The 21,156-nt window shown below is 40.4% G+C and overlaps 2 protein-coding genes across 4 annotated transcripts; one reads left to right on the plus strand and one right to left on the minus strand.

Annotated features, from left to right (window-relative positions):
* Window positions 1–11,139: 11,139 nt before the first annotated feature.
* LOC136424378 (uncharacterized) lies at window positions 11,140–17,220 on the minus strand. 3 transcript variants are annotated; one of them, XM_066412947.1, is made up of 7 exons: window positions 17,083–17,220; window positions 16,572–16,623; window positions 16,019–16,206; window positions 15,389–15,564; window positions 14,512–14,627; window positions 12,295–12,511; window positions 11,140–11,791 (listed from the first exon to the last, which is right to left on the minus strand). In XM_066412947.1, exons 3-7 carry the CDS (start codon window positions 16,176–16,178, stop codon window positions 11,513–11,515), a joined length of 948 nt encoding a protein of 315 aa, XP_066269044.1. In that variant the 5' UTR covers window positions 16,179–16,206; window positions 16,572–16,623; window positions 17,083–17,220; the 3' UTR covers window positions 11,140–11,512. The 3 variants fall into 3 exon arrangements, with proteins under 3 accessions (XP_066269044.1, XP_066269045.1, XP_066269043.1); XM_066412948.1 differs by lacking the exon at window positions 16,572–16,623; XM_066412946.1 differs by lacking the exon at window positions 17,083–17,220 and having other exon boundaries at window positions 16,572–16,895.
* A 461-nt stretch (window positions 17,221–17,681) lies between these two features.
* LOC136424233 (testis-expressed protein 264 homolog) lies at window positions 17,682–21,156 on the plus strand. Its single transcript, XM_066412754.1, has 5 exons — window positions 17,682–17,882; window positions 18,140–18,298; window positions 18,746–18,858; window positions 19,265–19,373; window positions 20,123–21,156. The coding sequence occupies exons 1-5, from the start codon at window positions 17,778–17,780 to the stop codon at window positions 20,243–20,245; spliced, it is 609 nt and encodes a 202-aa protein (XP_066268851.1). The 5' UTR covers window positions 17,682–17,777; the 3' UTR covers window positions 20,246–21,156.

Raw genomic sequence — 21,156 nt, forward strand, 5'->3', positions numbered from 1 at the left:
CGTACGTGCAAAAGATTATATTTTTACAGACCTTAAACACTGTCTTTCAGGTATCCATCAGTCCACATTTAGATCTAGTCATATATCATAAGCTTCTCGTGGTGGCTTGGACACTTATTTGGGAAAGGGATCGGATTCGTCATTTCGGATGGTGACGTAAAGCCGGCGGCCCCGTGTATGAGGGAGGTTCAGGCGTTAGCCTCAAGCGCAAATCTCTTCACGAACGTAAAAGAACCCAACACACTTATCGAGAAGAGTAGGGGTTATCCGGTGTTCTTTGCTACATATGCGGGCCCTAGCGAAGCCGCATCATACAATTAGCTAACGAGGAAACTCCATGCTTCGTCCCCAGTCTATATCTAAGGTTCGACCGTTTTCCTTTACTATAAGCTTCTAGTTCAGTGTCGTGGGTGTGGCGCAATGGTTAGAGCGTTGGACTCAGAACCAATAGGTCCCGGGTTGCTCATCAAGGACGTTGTGCCCTTGGGAAGGGCACTTCCCTGTCTAATCTGTTTAAAAGTGCGCAAAAAAACGGGACACTACGGACATGGTTGCCGATTCGCCAACATCTAGAACATTCTCCACCAAGAACCTTGCATTTCTCTGTAATAAGTTTCATGTAATAACAGGAAGAAGGAAAACTCAATCAGGAAATCGTATGTGAAGCGCTGACATACATAAGGTCACCCCTACCTTACTAATCTCCAAGCAGACGTAAGGAGTCGACTTAATCTCAGAGTTTCACGCCTGTTTTGGGTAAATTTGATACTTATTTCGAGGAGGAGGCGACTCGTTAATCACGAAAAGTGGGGTACTAGAACTAGCCTCAGAGGTCGCTGAAAAATCGTAGACATCGGCCAAGTAGACGGATAACATGCCAGAGAAGTTAGTCATCTATAGAAGTGACAGTTTGCGACCCCCTGGCATATGAGACCCTCTCTCCTTAGCCGACTCCCTTAGCATGCTACTAGTATTCACTCTATTTGACCAATTTATACTATTTTCCAGCCATCCTCGGAGCCTGGTGGAGGCTATACTTGAACGATGTACGTAAAATGTTGCTAACACGCATTCACACTGAGCCAGATCCTAACATCTGCTTGAAGATAGTGTCTTATGGCTTAAAAGTGTTTTATAATCTCTAAAGCCAAAGAGGGTAGGGGCTATGGTCTTCGCTTAATTGTTGATTTCTTAGTGTACCTACATAAATAGCTTAAGAATGAAAAGATTGTTGAAAAATTCGCGTCACGTTTCCCATTCTTAAACCTACATCTTTTTGTAAGGTACCCTAAAATAACTGCTGATTCTTAATCATCTACATTAGTTTAGCCAAGCTCTAGCGAAGGTCCCAAAGTCATTAATTACAAAACATGGTTAAAAAAACTACTGTAAAATACTATGAAAAAATATGCTAAACAAGAGAAGAAAAAAAACATTACATTACCTTGGGTTGTTTCTGACTGTATTGCTGTTGTTATTTGAAGGACATAGACAGCTTAAGGTCATAGATCAGGTAACAGCTGTTCCCTCGTCACTCAGAAAATCAATGGCTCAAGGTCAACGACGCGCGCATCGGGATGGTTATACCATTGAGAGAAGAAGACAACAAAAGTGTGGCCTTTTGTAGTCTAACATACATGTAACAGGGTGTACTAGCACTGAACTGTACATATGGAATACAACACTGGGTATTCCGAGGTACCAGCCCGACCGGTGAAATACTTTTTTTCACGAGTTTCTTGTTCATTCTCAGATTTCCTTAGGATGGCGTTCTGACTAATGATCTGTTCTGAGAAATGTGGGACCGCGTGGCGTAACGACAGGGTGTTTGGCCCAGAACCAAGCGGTCCCGGGTTCGAATCCCCTAACGCCACCGATGTTTAATGCCCTCAAAAAGGCGCTTTACACGACTTTCCTCACTCCACCCATGTGTCAAAAATTGTTTTGTTTACGTGGCACTGTTGAAATAATTTTTTGCGTTTCGGCGCATGCGCGCCGAAACGCAATGTCCTGGCTTTTACCTTCAAGCATGCTTCAAGCAAGGAGAAGGAAGGAACCAGGGAAGCTTGGTTCAACACTGTGTCGCACACAATAAGACCTTATATGGCAATACGTTCTCAAATCCTTGTATAGCCGTTGCCTTATATGGCAAGAGAGCACGAAAATGCAGGCACGCTAGATTTGCATGTGACACAGGACGGCGACCGCATGTAACTGCTACAACTGTTCGGAAATATCATTGCATTGTGGTTTCGGACTTTGATATCCTGAAAAATGACCATATTACATCTATTCCACAAGATTGCAGAAGAAAAAAAATGATTTCGTCAAGAAAACGACCAAAAATCGGCATAAATGATACCATATAGTGAGGTTATAGCATTACGTCCAGAGTAAATAGGTACGTACCGCAGCTTGGCCGATCTGGCAACGCGAAGCACTTCGGACCCAGAAGATCCGGGTTCGTCTCCGTGCATGGATTTTTTTTTCTTTTTAGATATTGAATATCAAAAATATATATTGATATTATATTAATCTATCAATATCATATTTATGAATATCATTTTTTTTTCATTAATAAATAAAGAAATATTTTATATTTGTTATTTTTAAATATTCATTTAATATATACAAGGCCTTTGTCTTATGAACAGGACTTCATAGATTCCAAACCCGGCATTCGAATTTTTCTGTTCATTGTAATGGAAAATACCGTGCAGCGGCTCCTATGCGCGGTAAGATGATTCTTGCAAAACACTCGCCACTAAACTTCTATCCCCGATGTAAACAGAGGCTCTTGATGTTGTTTGCAAAACAGCGATTCTTTGTTACAGTAGCAAATGCTCCATTGTTCAGTATCGACTTCATTCAGACAACACGGACGTGGAAAGTGGCGCCCCTCGGCACAAAACTATGGGAATTTTCATGAATTTTAGCAAAATTACCCAGGAAAATAAGGAAGAAATGTTGTAAATGCGGAAACCAGAATAATACGGATGAGGTAGCTGTTGATTTGTTTGACATTTGGTAGTCATTTTAGATAGAACCTTAGCTGTTATGAACTTCTATTTCACTTAATTACCATAGTGCTGATGATTCAATGGTGCTTTTTCAAATTTTATGTTTTATTGCGTGCCATGTACATAATTACATTGATAGCTTTTATAATGAGCCTATTATACATTTTACAAATAAGTACAAGTTGTAGGCCAAGACCAGCTTTTTCAAAAGCACTTAAGTTAAGTGACGTAACTTCAAAATTGCTTTCCCCAATCTGCCTTTCTCTATTAAAACAGTACTCATTTCCCAAAATGACAATTTTTCTTATAGACTGAACAGCCCTTGAGTGACTTCCTCTGGCAGATTTTACTTCAAGTAAAGGGAAAAGACAATTCACACTTATAAACGTAGCCGAAACGCCAGCTTTTTTTAAAAGCTCTTTTTTTTTTGCGTTTCGGTGCCTTCGCACCGAAACGCAATGTCCTGGCTTTTACCTTCAAGCAAGGAGGCTTCAAGCAAGGAACAAGGAACCAGGGAAGCTTGGTTCAACACTGTGTCGCACACAATAAGACCTTATATGGCAATACGTTCTCAAATCCTTGTATAGCCGTTGCCTTATATGGCAAGAGAGCAGGAAAAGGCAGGCACGCCAGATTTGCATGTGACACAGGACGGCGACCGCATGTAAATGCTACAACTGTTCGGAAATATCATTGCATTGTGGTTTCGGACTTTGATATCCTGAAAAATGACCATATTACATCTATTCCACAAGATTGCAGAAGAAAAAAAATGATTTCGTCAAGAAAACGAGCAAAAATCGGCATAAATGATACCATATAGTGAGGTTATAGCATTACGTCCAGAGTAAATAGGTACGTACCGCAGCTTGGCCGATCTGGCAACGCGAAGCACTTCGGACCCAGAAGATCCGGGTTCGTCTCCGTGCATGGATTTTTTTTTCTTTTTAGATATTGAATATCAAAAATATATATTGATATTATATTAATCTATCAATATCATATTTATGAATATCATTTTTTTCATTAATAAATAAAGAAATATTTTATATTTGTTATTTTTAAATATTCATTTAATATATACAAGGCCTTTGTCTTATGAACAGGACTTCATAGATTCCAAACCCGGCATTCGAATTTTTCTGTTCATTGTAATGGAAAATACCGTGCAGCGGCTCCTATGCGCGGTAAGATGATTCTTGCAAAACACTCGCCACTAAACTTCTATCCCCGATGTAAACAGAGGCTCTTGATGTTGTTTGCAAAACAGCGATTCTTTGTTACAGTAGCAAATGCTCCATTGTTCAGTATCGACTTCATTCAGACAACACGGACGTGGAAAGTGGCGCCCCTCGGCACAAAACTATGGGAATTTTCATGAATTTTAGCAAAATTACCCAGGAAAATAAGGAAGAAATGTTGTAAATGCGGAAACCAGAATAATACGGATGAGGTAGCTGTTGATTTGTTTGACATTTGGTAGTCATTTTAGATAGAACCTTAGCTGTTATGAACTTCTATTTCACTTAATTACCATAGTGCTGATGATTCAATGGTGCTTTTTCAAATTTTATGTTTTATTGCGTGCCATGTACATAATTACATTGATAGCTTTTATAATGAGCCTATTATACATTTTACAAATAAGCACAAGTTGTAGGCCAAGACCAGCTTTTTCAAAAGCACTTAAGTTAAGTGACGTAACTTCAAAATTGCTTTCCCCAATCTGCCTTTCTCTATTAAAACAGTACTCATTTCCCAAAATGACAATTTTTCTTATAGACTGAACAGCCCTTGAGTGACTTCCTCTGGCAGATTTTACTTCAAGTAAAGGGAAAAGACAATTCACACTTATAAACGTAGCCGAAACGCCAGCTTTTTTTAAAAGCTCTTGTTTAAATTGAGTGCAGCTCCACGTCACCCTTGTCAGTCAATAAGCAATAGGAAATGAGTGTAGGCTGTTTCCTTGGAGGAGGGGCTGACCCGGTGAGAAATGATGACCTTCTCTCCATGGAGCAGGACCTGCTTCCTGGTTGGCACAACCTTCAAGTTGGAGCCTGTCCAGTCTCTACAGGAAGTGCGTCATGGTGACTAAAACTGGAGATGAATATAATTTTTTGAAGAATAGATGCGGAGAAAAAAAAAATCTGTTCCTGACGGGCCTGCTCCTCTCACCAGCCACATATATCTTTATCATCTATCCGGCCGGAGTGAGATTGAGACTTTGAGTGGACGGGCAAAAATTTTCGCTTTAACTTGGGATGACAATGAATTGGCCTTGACTTGGCTTTATTTTTACCTTTATTAAAAAAGTGCAACAATACAATACAGTGGAACGCCAGGCAGACAACCTGGCTTTAATTTCTCATATCGAGGTATAGTAACAAAGGGGGATCTGGGGATGGGTTTAATATGCGGCCGCCTCCCAATAATTTAACTTTCTCTCTTCTTCGTTTTTCCAAAGGAAAGAGGGAGAAAGATAGAGCGAAAGAGACCGTGGCTCAGGGCAAAAGAGATAGACACAGCGCTCGCGCAAAGGCCGACGGGAGTATGACGTCACGGGCGGTGATATGCGGAACTAGCTTGTAGAGACCACCAACACGACAGAACGCCACGCGTTTTGATTCTGCGGTAGTTACGCATTAGAAAGAACGCGTCCATTTACATGTTTCCCTCTTACAAGACAAACTTTTACTTATCGGTGGTGCACAATACGTGAACAATTGACAAAAGGTCAAATAAGCGCAACTCTAAGCAGATGTTGGGTGTGTGCATAAAGCCTAGCGGTTTGAGATCAGTACTGCATGATTTGATGATTAACATAATATATACACAAACTACACATACCTTAATTGTGCTGATTATCACTTAGAATGTAGCATTTTTAGTCTTTAACAACCATCACAATATGTTTTGTTTTTTACTCAAACATCAATTTACACTATGAATTGTAGTTTAAATGTAGATGCATAGAAAAAATATTATTTCAACCACAGAGTAAAAGACAGTTGAAGATCAAAAGTTTGCGCATCAATCCTTGTCGGCACGCAAACCTGTCTGTATTTGCTCATAACAGCAAGTATTTAACTCTAGAAAGACAGTAATTTTTATAGGCCCACTCGGTTGTACACACCCTCTCGAGTGGGCGATCGCCAATAAAAGGAAGTTCATTTTCATTTTATGCACTAGTATTGTTGTATTTCGCTGCGCTGTCAGCCTGTCAGGGCCATTCCTCGCTTTCAAACTAGCGACCGCTAATAGCCCCGTCCGCCCGAGGGCCTCCAACAAAATCCGAGGGAGGCGCGGGGCTGTACCAAATCCACATATACTAGCAATCCGCCCATCCTTTCACTATTGCTCTCCAAGCATAGGAGGGGTTTCGGCTGGTTTTTGACGTGTTTTAGGCTTTCTATTTTGTATTTTTTTTTTCTGTGTTGGGTTGGCTATACAAAAAAAAAAAAACGACAAAATAGAAAGCCCGACAAAAACGCCTAAAAACACGTCAAAAACCAGCCGAAACCCCGCCTCTGCTTGGGGAGTATTAACGAGTACGTAGTGAAGAAAATCTATTTCTCGATTATTTGTCGATTTCTGTAGTCTACCATATGTCGGGATGTGTGCGCTGTAGTATACCGTGATGTATGAGTTATCTAGAAAAAAATGCATTACATCAAGTAATGTTAATGGCTAAAAGTCTAAACACCCTTCCTGACTGCATTCATCAGACTGTTTTGAAAGGGATAACGGTGTGGCGTCTGCTTAGGAAGAGTTTCGGAGTGTCGCGGGTCGGATTTCGGGCTCACTGCCACAAACCTAGCGGTTCACACCATTACTGCAAGTGAGGGTACTTGACATAATTTATGTAAAACTGAGAGGTCTTCATATCTACGCCTAAATACTCATTACGGACCGCTTTTTCTTTATGAAAATACATAAGAATACTTTTTTTCATGTATTGTTACAAAAAAAAGCAAAATATTAAGTCAACTCTACCGTCTAGTTACAATGTATGTACTTTAAACCCACATACATAATCTGACATATCAAATACTTGATTGATTGGTAGACTTTCATATTGAGTTCCTAGACCTCATATTATTAGGTTATTCTTGAGTTATCATATTTTTGGCAGCCTGTTCCCATTGAACAGGCCAAAAAAAAAACAAAGAAGACTACACCTCACAACACCTACATCTCTCAACACCCGCCGCCCTCACACACGCGTTTTGAGTGAGGTGGAGTGGACATTACAAGGGGGCTAGTCTATTGGTAGTGGAGTGAGGTCAACTTCCATACTCCTTCTCACATAGACGCAGAGAGCTAAAGCAGATAAAGAAGTACATGTTTTGCAGACTATTGCACGTATGCACCAGGCAATTCATTTTGCCTATAAAACACATGTTAAGAGCAAATGTCTGTAAGGATCAAACAATGGTGGCAGGGGTCAAAAAATCGATTCGGCTCATATTTTGCACAGTGATAGTACTTGGCCCACTATCCCTCAAAATAGCTTTCTTTTTGCTCAACACCGATTGTTGCCATGGCAACGGGCCAAACAAGTTTTGGGGCCATTTCCCCTGATTTGGGTATGTCAAAAACATGAAAATTGGCTCAATTTAGGACATGATTACGAGCAGATGCTTGAATTTAACGGGAAAACAAAAACTGGGCTAACAAGAGCAACTATTCAGCTTTATAAGAATAGCTTTGAAGTTTTCAGAAATTCAAGTTGAAGTGCTTGGGCAACCTCAAAACAATACAGTGTTTGTGGCTTGTGAAAAAAGGTAATATTGTCCCAACTTTGAAACGCTGTAAGTCCAAAAGTGGTGTTTTGTTTTGCTTCAAATTTACATCATATATACATCCAAGTTGTAGCTATCATGTATCAGTTTTCAAATTTTGGTATCTTTTTTGGTTGTCACATAACTGTCCTCAGAAGTAGGCCATATTTTATGTTTGACAAAAAATATGATGTTGGGCCATATTTCAAGCCCAATATATGGCAAAGTAAAGAAGTGATCTGGTTTAAATTCATGTCAATGGTAACCCTATGCGTGTTCTATCAAATGAATGGTTGCAAAGGTTGGTGTCTTGTATCGTTGCTGTGTACTTGTCCCTAAAAGTAGGCCATATTTTCGACATATGCGGGAATCAACATTTTTGGCTAACTTTGAAGCCCTGAAGATGTCAAAGTAGGATGTTTTTTCGATTCAATCTTTAATCAGAGGTACCTCTGTGTATTGCCTATCAAATGAATGGTTGCAAAGGTTGGTGTCTTGTTTTGTTGCCATGGACTAGTCCCTAAAAGTAGGCCATATTTTTGGCATGTGTGGAAATTGATATTTTGGGCTATGTTTGAAGCTCTGAAGATGTCAAAGTGGGATGTTTTTTTCAACTCAATCTTTTTCAGAAGTATCAGAAGTACCCCTGTGTATTGTCTACCAAATGAATGCCTGCAAAGGTTGGTGTCTTGTTTTGTTGCCGTGTACTTGTCCCTAAAAGTAGGCCATATTTTTGACATATGCGTAAATCAACATTCTTGGCTAACTTTGAAGCCCTGAAGATGTCAAAGTAGGATGTTTTTTTCAACTCAGTTTTTTATCAAAAGTACCCCTGTGTATTGTCTACCAAATGAATGCCTGCAAAGGTTGGTGTCTTGTTTTGTTGCCATGTACTTGTCCCTAAAAGTAGGCCATATTTTCGACATATGCGTAAATCAACATTTTTGGCTAACTTTGAAGCCCTGAAGATGTCAAAGTAGGATGTTTTTTTTCAATTCAATCTTTTATCAAATGTACCCCTGTGTATTGTCTATCAAATGAATGCCTGCAAATGTTGGTGTCTTGTTTCGTTGCTGTGTACTTGTCCCTAAAAGTAGGTCATATTTTCGACATATTTGGAAATTAACATGCAGTAATTTCTAAACCCAGGTTCTTGAAGAAGTTATACTATGTATTGTCTTTCAAAAAGTATTACCTAAGAGTTTTACTGATTTTACCCCCATACCTACTAGAGTATAGCGGATCTCCCCTTATCATCGTGCCCTTATCATAGGCTGAGAAACTTGAGAACTCCAGTATGTAGGTCAGAAGAGGCGAAGTTTGGTTCTGTCTGTCTGTGCTCGTAAGAGACACAACATGTAACGTTGATGCAGTGAATTTTACTAACCATTACAAAGTTTGACAGTGAAAAATATTAATTATCATTTCTCTCCTAGTGAGGATCACATAAGTATTTTACCCAGCTCGCAGAGTGTTAGTGGATCTTCCCTCATCTTTGTGTGCAGAGGGAGAAACTTGTAACAAAAACATGCTACTGCATTAAAAGATATGGACATTGTTTACACATTCAAGGAATATATATATGTGTGTACATATATATGTTTTGATTTTGCTTCCTTTGAATCGCTTATTTCCGAAATATGACCTAAATGTGCGTTCAGGGACAAGTACACTGCAACGAGACAATATACCAACCTTTTGAAACTATTCATATGATAGACAATACACAGGGGTACTTCTGGTGATGGAATTGAAAACATATCTTATTTTGACATTTTCAGGGCTACAAGGTTAGCCAAAAAGTGCTAGTTTCTGTATATATGCCAAGTATGGCCTACTCTAAGGGACAATTCTACGACAACAAACCATAACACCAACCTTTGCAGGCATTCATTTTATAGAAAATACACAGGGGTACTTCTGATAAAGGATTGAATTGAAAAAAAAAATCCTACTTTGACATTATAGAGCTTCAAACATAGCCCAAAATATCAATTTCCACACATGCCCAAAATATGGCCTCCTTTTAAGGACAAGTACACTACAACGAAGCAAGACACCAACCTTTGCAACCATTCATTTGATAGACGATACACAGGGGTACTTCTGATAAAAAACTGAGTTGAAAAAAACATCCTACTTTGACATCTTCAGGGCTTCAAAGTTAGCCAAGAATGTTGATTTACGCATATGTCAAAAATATGGCCTACTTTTAGGGACAAGTACACGGCAACAAAACAAGACACCAACCTTTGCAGGCATTCATTTGGTAGACAATACACAGGGGTACTTCTGATAAAAGATTTAATTGAAAAAACATCCCACTTTGACATCTTCAGAGCTTCAAACATAGCCCAAAATATCAATTTCCACACATGCCAAAAATATGGCCTACTTTTAGGGACTAGTCCATGGCAACAAAACAAGACACCAACCTTTGCAACCATTCATTTGATAGGCAATACACAGGGGTACCTCTGATTAAAGATTGAATCGAAAAAACATCCTACTTTGACATCTTCAGGGCTTCAAAGTTAGCCAAAAATGTTGATTTCCGCATATGTCGAAAATATGGCCTACTTTTAGGGACAAGTACACAGCAACGATACAAGACACCAACCTTTGCAACCATTCATTTGATAGAACACGCATAGGGTTACCTTTGACATGAGTTTAAACCAGATCACTTCTTTACTTTGTCATATATTGGGCTTGAAATATGGCCCAATATCATATTTTTCGTCAAACATAAAAAATGACCTACTTCTGAGGACAGTTACGTGACAACCAAAAAAGATACCAAAATTTGAAAACTGATACATGATAGCTACAACTTGGATGTATATATGATGTAAATTTGAAGCAAAACAAAACACCACTTTTGGACTTACAGCGTTTCAAAGTTGGGACAAAATTACCTTTTTTCACAAGCCACAAACACTGTATTGTTTTGAGGTTGCCCAAGCACTTCAACTTGAATTTCTGAAAACTTCAAAGCTATTCTTATAAAGCTGAATAGTTGCTCTTGTTAGCCCAGTTTTTGTTTTCCCGTTAAATTCAAGCATCTGCTCGTAATCATGTCCTAAATTGAGCCAATTTTCATGTTTTTGACATACCCAAATCAGGGGAAATGGCCCCAAAACTTGTTTGGCCCGTTGCCATGGCAACAATCGGTGTTGAGCAAAAAGAAAGCTATTTTGAGGGATAGTGGGCCAAGTACTATCACTGTGCAAAATATGAGCCGAATCGATTTTTTGACCCCTGCCACCATTGTTTGATCCTTACAGACATTTGCTCTTAAGTGTTCATATATACTGATACATTTTGCCTAGTGCCTATAATATCTCTTTAATGTTCATAGATACTGTAAATTGTGAACATTTTCAGCGATTCGAAGTTTTCCGGTGACCTCTCGAAGTCATCATCTCACAAAAATTTTTGTGGGCTTTTACGCTTTGTTCCTCTCATGAACTTGAGTGTATTCAATAATTTCAAAACAAAAAATGTTAAACAAACGTTATATTTTTACTAACACAAATTGCAGCCAACAGTTTTGCATCTTTATTTATTTGCACATCGTTAACTAAATACATATTTGATTAGCAATTAGAAAAATCATACTTTGCAGATCATTGCACATACACACTGTACGTTTTGCCTATGATAACATGTTTTTATCTTTCATACACTGAAAACGAGCAATTGATGCCTTCAAAACTTGAAGTGTGAAACGAACGTTATATTCCTACTAAGACAAATTGCGGCTAACAGTTCTGCTCCCTCCTCTGTTAGCAAATTGTTTTCTGTAACGTCCAAGTGTAAAAGTTCGCTGGACTTTTCCACAAAATCTACCAGGCTGTCCTGAGGTAGTGGTATCACACCAACGTTCAGGTGCTGGAGGAGGGGGATGTGTTTGTTTATGACCTGGAGTGACCTTTGTGTGACCTGTTTACAGCCGTACAGGTTCAGACTGATCAGGTTGGGCAGGTTCTGAAACAAACAATTGTAACATAATCGGATGAAAGCTCATTTGCATTGGTAGAATACATATTGAAAAGATTGTACTGCAATGTAACCCTCCCAGTCTTACAAACAGAAGTAGCAGCACTGAGGATGTATAGCAGTGCTGTATTGTGTGTATTTCGAATGGCATAAACATAGACAGACAGATCAATAGACAAACAAGCATAGAAACATAAGACATACAAATGTAGACACATAGGGAGTTATAAAAAAAAAATTTCTTTGGGGTGAGCAAGCAAACATCCCACAAAGCAGCTGCTGTATGAGGATATACCCCCTCCCCTCAATCTAAATAGACTGAGTACCAGCCTCCGTAGTGACCGTTGGCTAAAAAAAAATCGCTTGCTAACCATCCGTGGTTAGGAAGCAAATTTTTTGAGCCAGCGGTCACTACAGAGGCTGGTACTCAGGCTACAATCTAAAGTCAGCCATGAAAGAATGAATGGATGAACGAAGGAACGAATTGTCACCTTAACCAGCATGGTGACCACCTGATCGTTCACTACATACCCAGCATCCCTCAGGCTGAGTTTGCGGAGTGCAGGGCATTTCTGCACGAGGATCCTGGCAGTGGCAGCCGTGAAGTACATGTCATGGAGGTCAAGGTTATCCATGGAGCGGCTCAGCAGGCTGCGAAGGACCGCGTTCGTCAGCCGACGTTTTCTGCGCAACTTGTGTAACATGCAGCTGCATGGGGAAACAATGAAGCAACAAGGGAATCAGAGATGGCAGACTTCACCCCCTTACCCATGTTACATGTCATGGAGGTCAAGGTTATCCATGGAGCAGCTCAGAAGGCTGCGAAGGACCGAGTTCGTCAGCCGACGTTTTCTGCGCAACTTGTGTAACATGCAGCTGCATGGGGAAACAATGAAGCAACAAGGGAATCAGAGATGGCAGACTTCACCCCCTTACCCATGTTACATGTCATGGAGGTCAAGGTTATCCATGGAGCGGCTCAGAAGGCTGCGAAGGACCGCGTTTGTCAGCCGACGTTTTCTGCGCAACTTGTGTAACATGCAGCTGCATGGGGAAACAATGAAGCAACAAGGGAATCAGAGATGGCAGACTTCACCCCCTTACCCATGTTACATGTCATGGAGGTCAAGGTTATCTATGGACCGGCTCAGCAGGCTACGAAGTACCGCATTGGTCAGCCGACGTTTTCTGCGCAACTTGTGTAACATACAGCTGGGAGAGTGAGGAAACAACAAGGGAATCAGGGATGGCAGACTTCACCCCCTTTCCCATATCACATGTTATGGAGGTCAAGACTGTTCAAGGATTGGCTAAGAAGGCTGCGAAGGACCGCGTTGGTCAGCCAATGTCTTCTACGCATCTTGTGCAGCATGCAGCTGGGGAAGCAAGAAAACAACAAGGGAATCAGGGATGGCAGACTTCACCCCCTTACCCATGTTACATGTCATGGAGGTCAAGGTTATCCATGGAGCGGCTCAGCAGGCTGTGAAGGACCGAGTTCGTCAGCCGACGTTTTCTGCGCAACTTGTGTAACATACAGCTCGGAGAGTGAGGAAACAACAAGGGAATCAGAGATGGTAGATCCTTACCCATATTGCTTCTAATATTGAGTAATATACACACATACACATACGCACAGATACACAGATGCACAGCGAGTTATACAATCACTACAGCAGGAGGCTAGTCAAGTGGTAGAAATGTGTGTTCAACTCCCTTTCTGTCATATAGTGCTATTAAAGTAGAGAAAGCAGTACGTGCCATTATTAAAGTCTTTGGGATGACTCGGCCAGGTATTGAACCTGTGATTAATATACACAGCAGGGCTCGAAATTCAGTTTTGGCATCAGGTGCACTGGTGCACCCAACCTAACAAATTGGGTGCACCAAAAAATTTTTGGGTGCACCACATAAAATCAAGTAGAATGTAACTATTGTAAGCAAAACCTAATCATAAACCTTACTGTTCCTCTTCTGAGCTTGTATCTGAAAGGGGAGCTTGGTGACGACGCTTTCATATTTTACTTGCAAAGTCAAAAACAGTAATAACCATAAAAATAAAGTAAAAATAAAAATAATTCGAATGAAAAGTGTATTTATCAATCATCAATCAAACAAAACATTTTTTTAATATGTGTACAAAATTACTGTCGTGCATTCATTTTCTCGATAGAATTTCAATAAGACTAACTAGTGACGTATAAGGGTCCCAGCGTGTTATTAACATCGACCTCGGTGAAGAAAAAAATCAACGCCACGGAAGAAATAAAGGAAAGCATTATATTTAAAAGCCTTGGTCTTTTGGCAGTCTCTTCTGAAATTAAAAAAAAGCCTCATGCACGCAATTTTGAAGCTTTCAAAATAGAAATTAACTCAAATTCTAACACCAAAATCTTAAACAAGTACTACAACAAAGATCTGATTATTTTCTTACACTTAGATGTCAAGAATATGCTGTCTACTAGTGTGCAGTGATACCTTTACACATTAAACCGTACGAAAATATTTGGGTGCACCAGTGCACCCACAGTAAAAAATTAGGTGCACAGCTTCAAAATTGGGTGCACTGGGTGCACATGCACCCAGTATTTTGAGCCCTGCACAGTCACATACACATACACACAGATGGACAGCTAGAGAAGCCTCCCTTTGGCCGAAAAAGAAAGAAAAAGTATAAGAAGGTGATAATAATTGGTATAAAGACTTACTTGATGATGAAGTCATCCTGGAAGGCCTCCAAGTCGAACTTTTTGATGTTGTTACACACAAACTCCATACATGCTTCCAACAGCCGGGGAACTTTGGTGCCATCGTGGTAGGGATTCTGTGAAAAAAATAATGTAAAAATGAACATTTGTATTGTTCGATGTCCAACAGGATATTTCGGAATAGTTGTTGCCAATAGGACGATTATCAAAGCTTAATACTCTTTCAGGGGTCCCATCATTATGAAATCTTTTCACAGTTGTTTTCCTTTGAAGGGAGGGGCGGTGGGTTGTTGATCCAACCCTGCTCAAGTGCCAGATTACTACATATAATCAATCACCTGATGATCCTGACTTTCGAAAACCTTCTGGATATTATGTTTTACCTGTGGCTGCGTGAGTCAATCAAGCTAATATGTCTCCCATATGCTGGTAGCATGTACTTGCAATTAGCCTTCGGGCATGAATTCACTATAATATCATAACATGGCTGTACGCATAGATCAATCTAATGCATTGCTTTCACTGGACTGAAAATAAACAAAAGTTTTATAACTATAACTACTTACCCGTTCAAACCTCCGCCCATACAGCGCCCTGACTAACGTCCTGTCCTTTTCTGGCCTCTCCTCGAACCGTTTGTTCCCCCTGTAGCCCATTGACTATCTAATCTTCCTCAGAACCTCCTGTTTTCCTTACAGTTATACCAAAGTAAACTTCTTTTGTGCTCATCTGAGTAATGAGGCTGTTGAAACGTGCTCGAGTCACCCCATTTTACATCCCTTCCGAAAGACGAATACCCTTCCCATGGATTCAACCTGGGGTAGTTTAACCAAATAATTGGGAACCAGGAGCTCAACTGTGTGTTATAACTACTCACCCGTTCAAACCTCCTCCCATACAGAGCCCTGACTAACGTCCTGTCCTTTTCTGGTCTCTCTTCAAACCGTCTGTTCCCCCTGTAGCTCTTAGACTCTCTCACCTCCCTCAGGACCTCCTGTTTCTGGTGATGTCTCAGGAGTGGGACGGTCATCAAGTCATTGATGTCCACAAACCCTGCATGAGAACAAAAAACAATGTTTAGGTTCATTTTACCATGCACAGTGTACACCACATGTAACTTACAACCCTGAGGTATTATTCAATCAAAGTTACATACTACTTTTGTAATGTAAAGCTATTACTGTGGCCGTCCATTTATCTTTATTCTTTTGTAATCTAACTGTAGTTAATTTGCAGTTAAGCTTTTTTTTAAATTGCGACTATAGAAGTTTGATGATGTATCATAACTCACCATCTACAATGCGTCAGTGAAACAATACAGTATTGTAGACAATAGACATCAAACATGTTCTTATTTCCATTGAAAAGTTAGTTCTTTCGGAATATGAATGCTTTCAAACAAAATGAAAATACTCTAGTACTAAATGTACTAGCAATGTGTAGCAATACCTACAGATATAGCAACAACTGTACAGAAGATAAGGAAAAAAAAGGAAAGAAAACTCACCCCCTTCCTTCACCTGCAGTCCTTCCTTCTCTGCCCCGTACCTTAACAGGTATGCCAGCCTCTTTCCCAGACGGAGGTCTTTGATTGGTGGAATCTTCTGGATGCTGACTTCTGATTGGCTGTCTGAAGTCACCTGCTCTTCCGTTGTGCTTTCAGTCATGATGATGTTTTATAATCAGTGAAAATATCTGATAAAAAAAGAAAAAATGTGAGTGAGTGAGACTGAGTGATGATTTCGGTTTTTCTTGTGGTTTTCGGGTGGTTACAGTTGGTTATCTCAGTATACGTAGGTACCCATCTGAGTAAGGAACTGTTGTAGTGCTATTTAAAGTGCACCTCTTTGAACACCGGACCCCCATTTTATGTCCCTTCCAATAGATGGATACAGCTCCAAGCAGGATACCCTTCCCCACATTCGAACCCAGGGGTCTCCCAGTTACCAACTGTGGAAAAAAAAAACTTGAAAAGAACTAAAATTTTAACGGGCTCACAAACATTTGAACTGAATTAGATTTTAACAAGATATTGTCTGGGTCTTATAATTTTGTCTTACCTTAGATTTAGAACCAAAGCAGCCTGTCACTGAATCCAGAGCTGGACCTCAGCTACAATATATGATGATGATGTCCTTAAGAACTCTTTTGTCTTGAATCAGTTGACAGCATAGAATTCCCGTGTTTAAGTGTTTAATATCTTCAGAATCAGGTAGTGCTCTCTTTCAAACGTTCGTTTAGACGTATAACGTTACGTATCAAGCATTGGCAACGTGTGATGCAATGTTGTGAAACTGCCATGACGTCATACAATCACTTCTCTCAGTCAGAGCTCTACACTGTACATGTGTACGTAGAGACGGTCTCACATTTCTTTCCAGAATAATCAATATTGTCTCTCTAGAAATATAGCCAAGACAGCTAGTCTTAAAATTCAGGAAAATGGAATTCAGAATAAAGTTTGATCATCTGTTTCTTACTAGTAGCTGCCCCCCCCCCCCCATCTCGCTAGATGTGCAAGGTAAATGTTATTCATGAATTAAAAGTTGGTTTAAAATGATTGCAACTTACCCATAACGTGACCGAAGGCCTATTCAGGACAGCTGACAACTATCTTACTGCCAAAGGATAACTTAGAGAAGCAAAATAGAAGGGAATTCTGTCGATTTGTACGTGTGTCATGATGGTGGCTATCTTGTGATGAAAGTACTGCAGTTTGCTATAAATTTGCTAGGTGGCGCTTAAAGATGGGCACAACCATTTACAACAATATAGGTGGAACGTTAGATTATAACAAAAAAAACCTTGCTCATATTTATTTTGATTTGTGTATATATGTTGGAGAATATGCACTTTTCTAAAATGCATGCGTTTTATTGTTTTCCGGTTGAGTAGACCACTGCGTAAATCGCACCGATGAACAGGTGGTACAGTCCAGATGTTTTCAGGTGTCTTGGGATCATCCATTATTTCATACAGGGGGAGGGGCCAACACCAAATCAATAACATAATGATAACAGGATTAAGATGATCTTTGTCAATTGTGTTTTGATATATATTCTTAGATCAGGTATCGAATAATTTCAGAAACAAACAACATTTAGCAAAACATTATTCCAGACTTTTTTTTTTTAAATGGAATGGTCTTATTGCTCATTCAAGGACAAGTGTACCCGGAAAACAAGTTCTAACTTGTCCGGGGTGTAGCCAGGTAAACCTTAGCCAGAGGTCAATCTATTCTAACCACCGACTGAGACAGAAACAAGATGGACCCGGACACGGACATAGTGCTTGTGGGAATAGTGGGGCTTATTGTGGCCGTGGTCGTGGGGATTTTGGTGTACGCCATTCACTCCGGACTCTTTCACAAAGTAAGCTGAGGCCTGTCTACTGTCTACGCAATGCCTCCATGAAAAATGGGGGCGTTGTTTTTGGCGTGTCTGAATGTGCGTTAGCCTGTTGTAGTGCTGGTTTGTGCTTCCGGGTATTCAAAGTGGCGGATATTTATGTAACCTGGCGGATTAATGCTAATGGAGGTTACATGTATTTGTATTTCTGCGATGTTGATTATAATGAAAAAAAGATTTAAAGTTTGAAAGATTAAAGTTGTTTTTCGTTGCGTCTGCAGGTGACTGTAACTACAGGTGCGCCCCCCATCGGAAAGTTCACGGGAGCATACAAACACTTCCGGGGTCCGTACCGGGACTCTGGCGCGACGTTCCGGGCGGTGGGCCGCATCTGTCCCGACAAGAAATGCTTCGGCGTCTGGTACGACGACCCGGACTTGGTGAGACAGTTCATACTATCTCTTAAGTGCTTCTCTCTTCTTCTTTTTATTTCAACATAGTAAGGTAAAGGTGAAGTGGTCGAACCTCGGAGTAGTCAAAGCATGGCGCTTTTTTGTTAGTGGGCTAGCACGGTGCAATGATAAACTCATTTGCATAATTAATGCAGAAACTTCATATTTCTTTTGTGCTAAGTGGTAGGGACTTCATATCGGACATAGTCAAGAGTTACAGTGGGCACAAATACACATATTTTGCTGTTTTTAACCAAAAAATCAAATTAAAAGAAGTTTTAAGGTCTAAATGCAAAAGGTGAAAATCAGCATCGAGTGCCGAATCATGCCGAATGCCATAAAATTCAAGCCATGCTACTTCATGTAACCAAATATGTGTATTTTGTGCTCACTGTAAGTCGAAAAATTTGCCTTTCTAGTTCCCATCTGTTTCAGGTCCCCCCCGCGAAGCTGCGGTGGATCACAGGCGCTATCGTGGCGGAGGGGGACGAGAAACCTGACCCGGAAACCGTCACGGCTCTGCAGAACAAGGGCTACAAGATACAGGAGTAAGTCGTGCAATTCTACATATCTGCCTTTGATTTGAGTTTGATTCTATTAGAATTGCAACAGTGAAATGCACCTGGAACACAGACATAATATACCCGTTTTTACACTTGGAGTGAAGAAAGTCGTGTAAAGTGCCTTTTACTCAAGGGCACAGGATCGGTGGCGTCAGAGGATTCGAACCTGGGACCGCTGAGTTCTGGGCCGAAAACCCTTCCGTTACGCCATACGACCATTATTGCCAAACAGATGAATCTAACACGGTCGCGCCGCTCTGTTAATTCGCTTCTATAACTTTCTGGTTATGAACAAAGATCTTTGTTATTCGTAGGCAATGGAAATGCTGACTAAAATAACCTGACATGTTTTTAAAGAGCACAGTTAATAAAAAGGTGAAACTCTCCCCAGCTTCCCCGGTGTTGCCCGTGCTGTGAAGACGTCCTACCCGTTCGTGAACACCCTGTCCATCTTTCTGGCTGTGATGCGGGTTTACTCAGCACTGGACGGCTACATCAAGGTAATGATGCTATTAACATCCTTTCCGTGCATTTATTACGTCTGAATTATTCATTAAGTCTTTCATTGTTTATAGGAACAACTACAACATGTAGGTCTGTACTCTGTGTAAAGTAGAATTCGGGATAGGATGAATAATGCTTCATAGTTTTTGTAACAATCCCTCAATCACAATGTTTTGTCGCTTTGTAATTATATGTAGACGGTTATAATGTTTTACCATTTTCAGAATAGATTCCGTTTATTATATAGAAAAGCAGTAATTTTCTGTACAATGTATCTGATTAGTTGGTTGGTTGGTTTGTTTATTGCGATGGGCCACCCTGGCTAAATAAATAAAAACATAAATACGGCCGCGTGGCGCGTTGGATACACCCGATCCCTCGATCTCGGAAGTTAAGCAACGCGCGGTCCGGACAGTGCTTGGATGGGAGACCAACCAAGGACGTCCGGATTGCTGTAGCCTCACGAAGCTTTCCACGAAATCGTCTTCCGGGAGGGACGTAAAACGGGGGTCCCGTGCTCGAGGAGGTGCCTCGAACACGTTGAACAGCCTCATTACCCTACACATTGGGTACCTGCCTGTGGCACTGGCTGCAAATACACCTGATATTATTATTATTATTATTATTATAAATAAAATAAAAACATTGAATAAACGATTGATTTATCGATTTATTGATTGATTGACGTGTGTGTTTGATTGATTGATTGATTGATTGATTAATATATTCATGATTGTTTCCCCAGACCCGTGGCCTGGAGGCCGGCCCGTTTGTTGACGTGTACGACCGAGCGAACTCCGTGAGTCACTTCATGGCGCCGCTAGAACATCACGACATGTTCTACGTACCGGAGGTCAACAAGCCGTAGAGAATCACAACAACAAAAATTTTTAGCCTCTGCCGGGCTGGAAAAAGTAGAAATCGGCCAAATAGACAGCGCTATAGTCACTACTGCTACAGTACTGGACAAAAAGTCACTACTGCTACAGTACTGGACAAAAATGTTTGTGGTGGTTTCAAATTCGCGGTGAAATGGTCGCCGCAAAAACCGCGAACATAAAACCATCGTCATCATTTCTACATTTAAAGTATGCCAGAGGAGTTAGTTGGCCAGGTAGTACAGTTCCTGAGGTGGCAAACTGTACTCCTATAGTCAGACATAACTCCTCTGGCATGTTATCTGTCTATTTGGCCATTTTCTACTGGTTCCAGCCACCTCTGGAGCCAGGTACAGGCTAAGACCAATGTCCTTGCTAAGACTGCTAACTATTCTTCTATGTCATGATCGAGACACGTCTCACGATGACGACAAATGAGTATACTCTGATTTGCTCTGCAGTTTTTATATTTTCTTTCTTGTACGAGGAAAAACTCACGTCTTTCCATATGTAAGCCATAAGATATTGGTATTGGACTAGTTGGAGTGTGTTGGGCTTAAGCTTCCTTAATGATTCGTTATGAAAGTTAAGGTCAACCGGAAAATATTTTACAATCATAGTTTCTTCTCTATGCTATGATCAACAGAATTATTCATCCATTTATCATTTTTCTTTGTTACGGCCTTGGTTTTTGAGGACATAAAGCTACAAGTGCAAGTGTATCACGAAAGATACAGGGCTGCTGGATCTAAAATGCTGCTACGTATATAGTACTCGGTGGTTTCTTCTAATACCTCTGCAATGTTACATTAACCGATGAAATGCAACCGCCTTACAATTGGCAGAGGACTAGGTTAATTATAATTAACTGATGAATAAAGTGTTTGCTTCATGCAATCGA

This window comes from Branchiostoma lanceolatum, chromosome 18 (assembly GCF_035083965.1).
Source record: "Branchiostoma lanceolatum isolate klBraLanc5 chromosome 18, klBraLanc5.hap2, whole genome shotgun sequence".
In the NCBI taxonomy this organism is placed as follows: Eukaryota; Metazoa; Chordata; class Leptocardii; order Amphioxiformes; family Branchiostomatidae; genus Branchiostoma; species Branchiostoma lanceolatum.